The sequence below is a fragment of the Contarinia nasturtii genome, unplaced genomic scaffold, assembly GCF_009176525.2.
Source record: "Contarinia nasturtii isolate CC-2019 unplaced genomic scaffold, AAFC_CNas_1.1 Cnas_scaffold_4784, whole genome shotgun sequence".
NCBI lineage: Eukaryota > Metazoa > Arthropoda > Insecta > Diptera > Cecidomyiidae > Contarinia > Contarinia nasturtii.
This window is the reverse complement of record NW_022202065.1, coordinates 1-1,889: the sequence shown is the minus strand read 5'-3', so window position 1 is coordinate 1,889 and position 1,889 is coordinate 1. Positions and strand designations below refer to the sequence as shown.

At 34.1% G+C, this 1,889-nt stretch overlaps 1 protein-coding gene across 1 annotated transcript; it reads left to right on the top strand.

Moving 5' to 3' along the window:
• Positions 1 to 954: 954 nt before the first annotated feature.
• LOC116351173 (postreplication repair E3 ubiquitin-protein ligase RAD18-like) lies at positions 955 to 1,796 on the top strand (the record flags this gene model as incomplete). The annotated part of the gene is made up of 2 exons (XM_031783255.1): positions 955 to 1,082; positions 1,367 to 1,796. Coding segments are annotated over exons 1-2 (558 nt in total), but the record flags the coding sequence as incomplete, so codon positions are not given.
• Positions 1,797 to 1,889: the final 93 nt, after the last annotated feature.

The following is a 1,889-nucleotide window of genomic DNA, read 5'->3' as shown; positions in this document are numbered from 1 at the left end:
ATGTATTTTGTGATTTTTATTCAGACTTGAATTTAGAACATTAGATTAAAATCGTCCTCTTCAATTTCAAGAAACCCATTAAAACGAAGGCGAGCATGATTTTTAATTGACGGTAGCCACGGCGTTTTGGTGTATCGGCCACAATAGGCAATGTTTTTGTTGCAACGCACTTTGGCGAAAATATCTGGTGGGATTTTTTCTACCGACCAAATAAATTCGTGATTCAACAGACCAGTCCCTCGTAAAAAGTAGTCCAATTCCATGTTAAGTGTTGTTGGTCGTGGCAAAAATGAGTATGTTTTGGGTACATTTATCAAACTTTCTTCCGGCACCCAACTCTGAATCTCGTTGTCATAAACCACATTTTGTTCGCTTTCCTCATCAAAAATGCGTACGCAGTTTTTGAATCTTGTTGAACTGATCGGTGCTTTCAAATCGTCAAATAATTGTCCAAGAGTTCCCATTCGCAAATACTCCCGGCGTGCCTTTTTGCCTTGTCGTGGGCTTAGAAGCTTATGAAAATTTGGTTTGTATTTTTTAGCCTTCGAAAAAAATAAGATTTTTGATTTCAAAATGGCTACGAAATTTGTCAAATAAATATTTCCAACAATTTAATTTTGCCAAAAAGTAAAATAAATTATAATCTTGGTTGTAATACATACCATTTTATATCTTGTTTTATATTCAGTAAAACTGGTGAAATTTTTATAAATCACGGCAATAATATTGTTTTTTTTTGAAAAATTGATACTTAAAAGTAAGCAATGTCCAATCAATTTGGCAGCGTCTTTAAAATAGTGCGTCTTATTGAAAATGACCGTACACAACACAGTTACGCTCTAGGTTACGCTTGTATGTGCGACATTCAAAATGGCCTGCTGCTTGTCAAATAAACGTATCATTGACAATTATGTAAACGCGGTGAGAACTTTGGTGTGTAGAAAAGAACAGAAAATGGCAGCAAATGTTGATACATATCAATGTTCAATTTGTCGTGATTTATTGTGGTCTGAACAAATAAGTACAATTTCGACGTGTGGCCACACATTTCATGATGAATGTATACGGTGGTGTTTACACACGTAAGTCTTAATAATTTTATGGGAATATTTTTTAACAAAGAACTTCGTGAAAAAGTGAGTCTGCTGTCAAATGTCAATATTTTATCGAACCCTTCTATGGAATTACTTAGTACCAAAAAGTGGCGCCACTGTACATTGCATAGAAGGGTTCGATAATATATTGACGTTTGACAGTAGACTCACTTCATATGAAGAAAAATCACCAACTCCTTTCATCAAAGACAAATAATTAGATACAAACAATCTTACAAACAATATGATTCGTGTTTCGTCATATTTTATAGAGATGAACGATGTCCGCTGTGCCGTTTAACTTCAAATCGTAGAAATTTAGTAAAATTGATTTTCACAAATGGTTCTGATTTGGATACAAGACCAACAACGACAAAAACAGAATGCACAAAAATGAATAAAGCAACCCTTGAAGCAACTACATCAGCATTCAAACCTTCATTATCAGACGATGTTAAAGAAAGAGTGGCATCTAATGTGGCATTCTTGAAAGACTCCAACTTGAGCCTAGACTTGAGCTCTGATGACGAACCCATTGCACAGACGTCATCCACAAGCGAACATAACATTGAAAAGAACGGAGCTATTGTGGATCATCGCAAATCACGAAACAAAACAACAACTGATTATTTTCGATACAATTATAGACAATGCGTTATTTGCGAAATGAATTTCACAATAACAAGTCAATCAGATCTTGATGTTTGTACAAAGTCTTGCAAGAAATTACAAAAATAAAGTAATCAACAATGAGATAAATTGTCCTAATTTCTTTTCTTATTTTACCAAAAATTA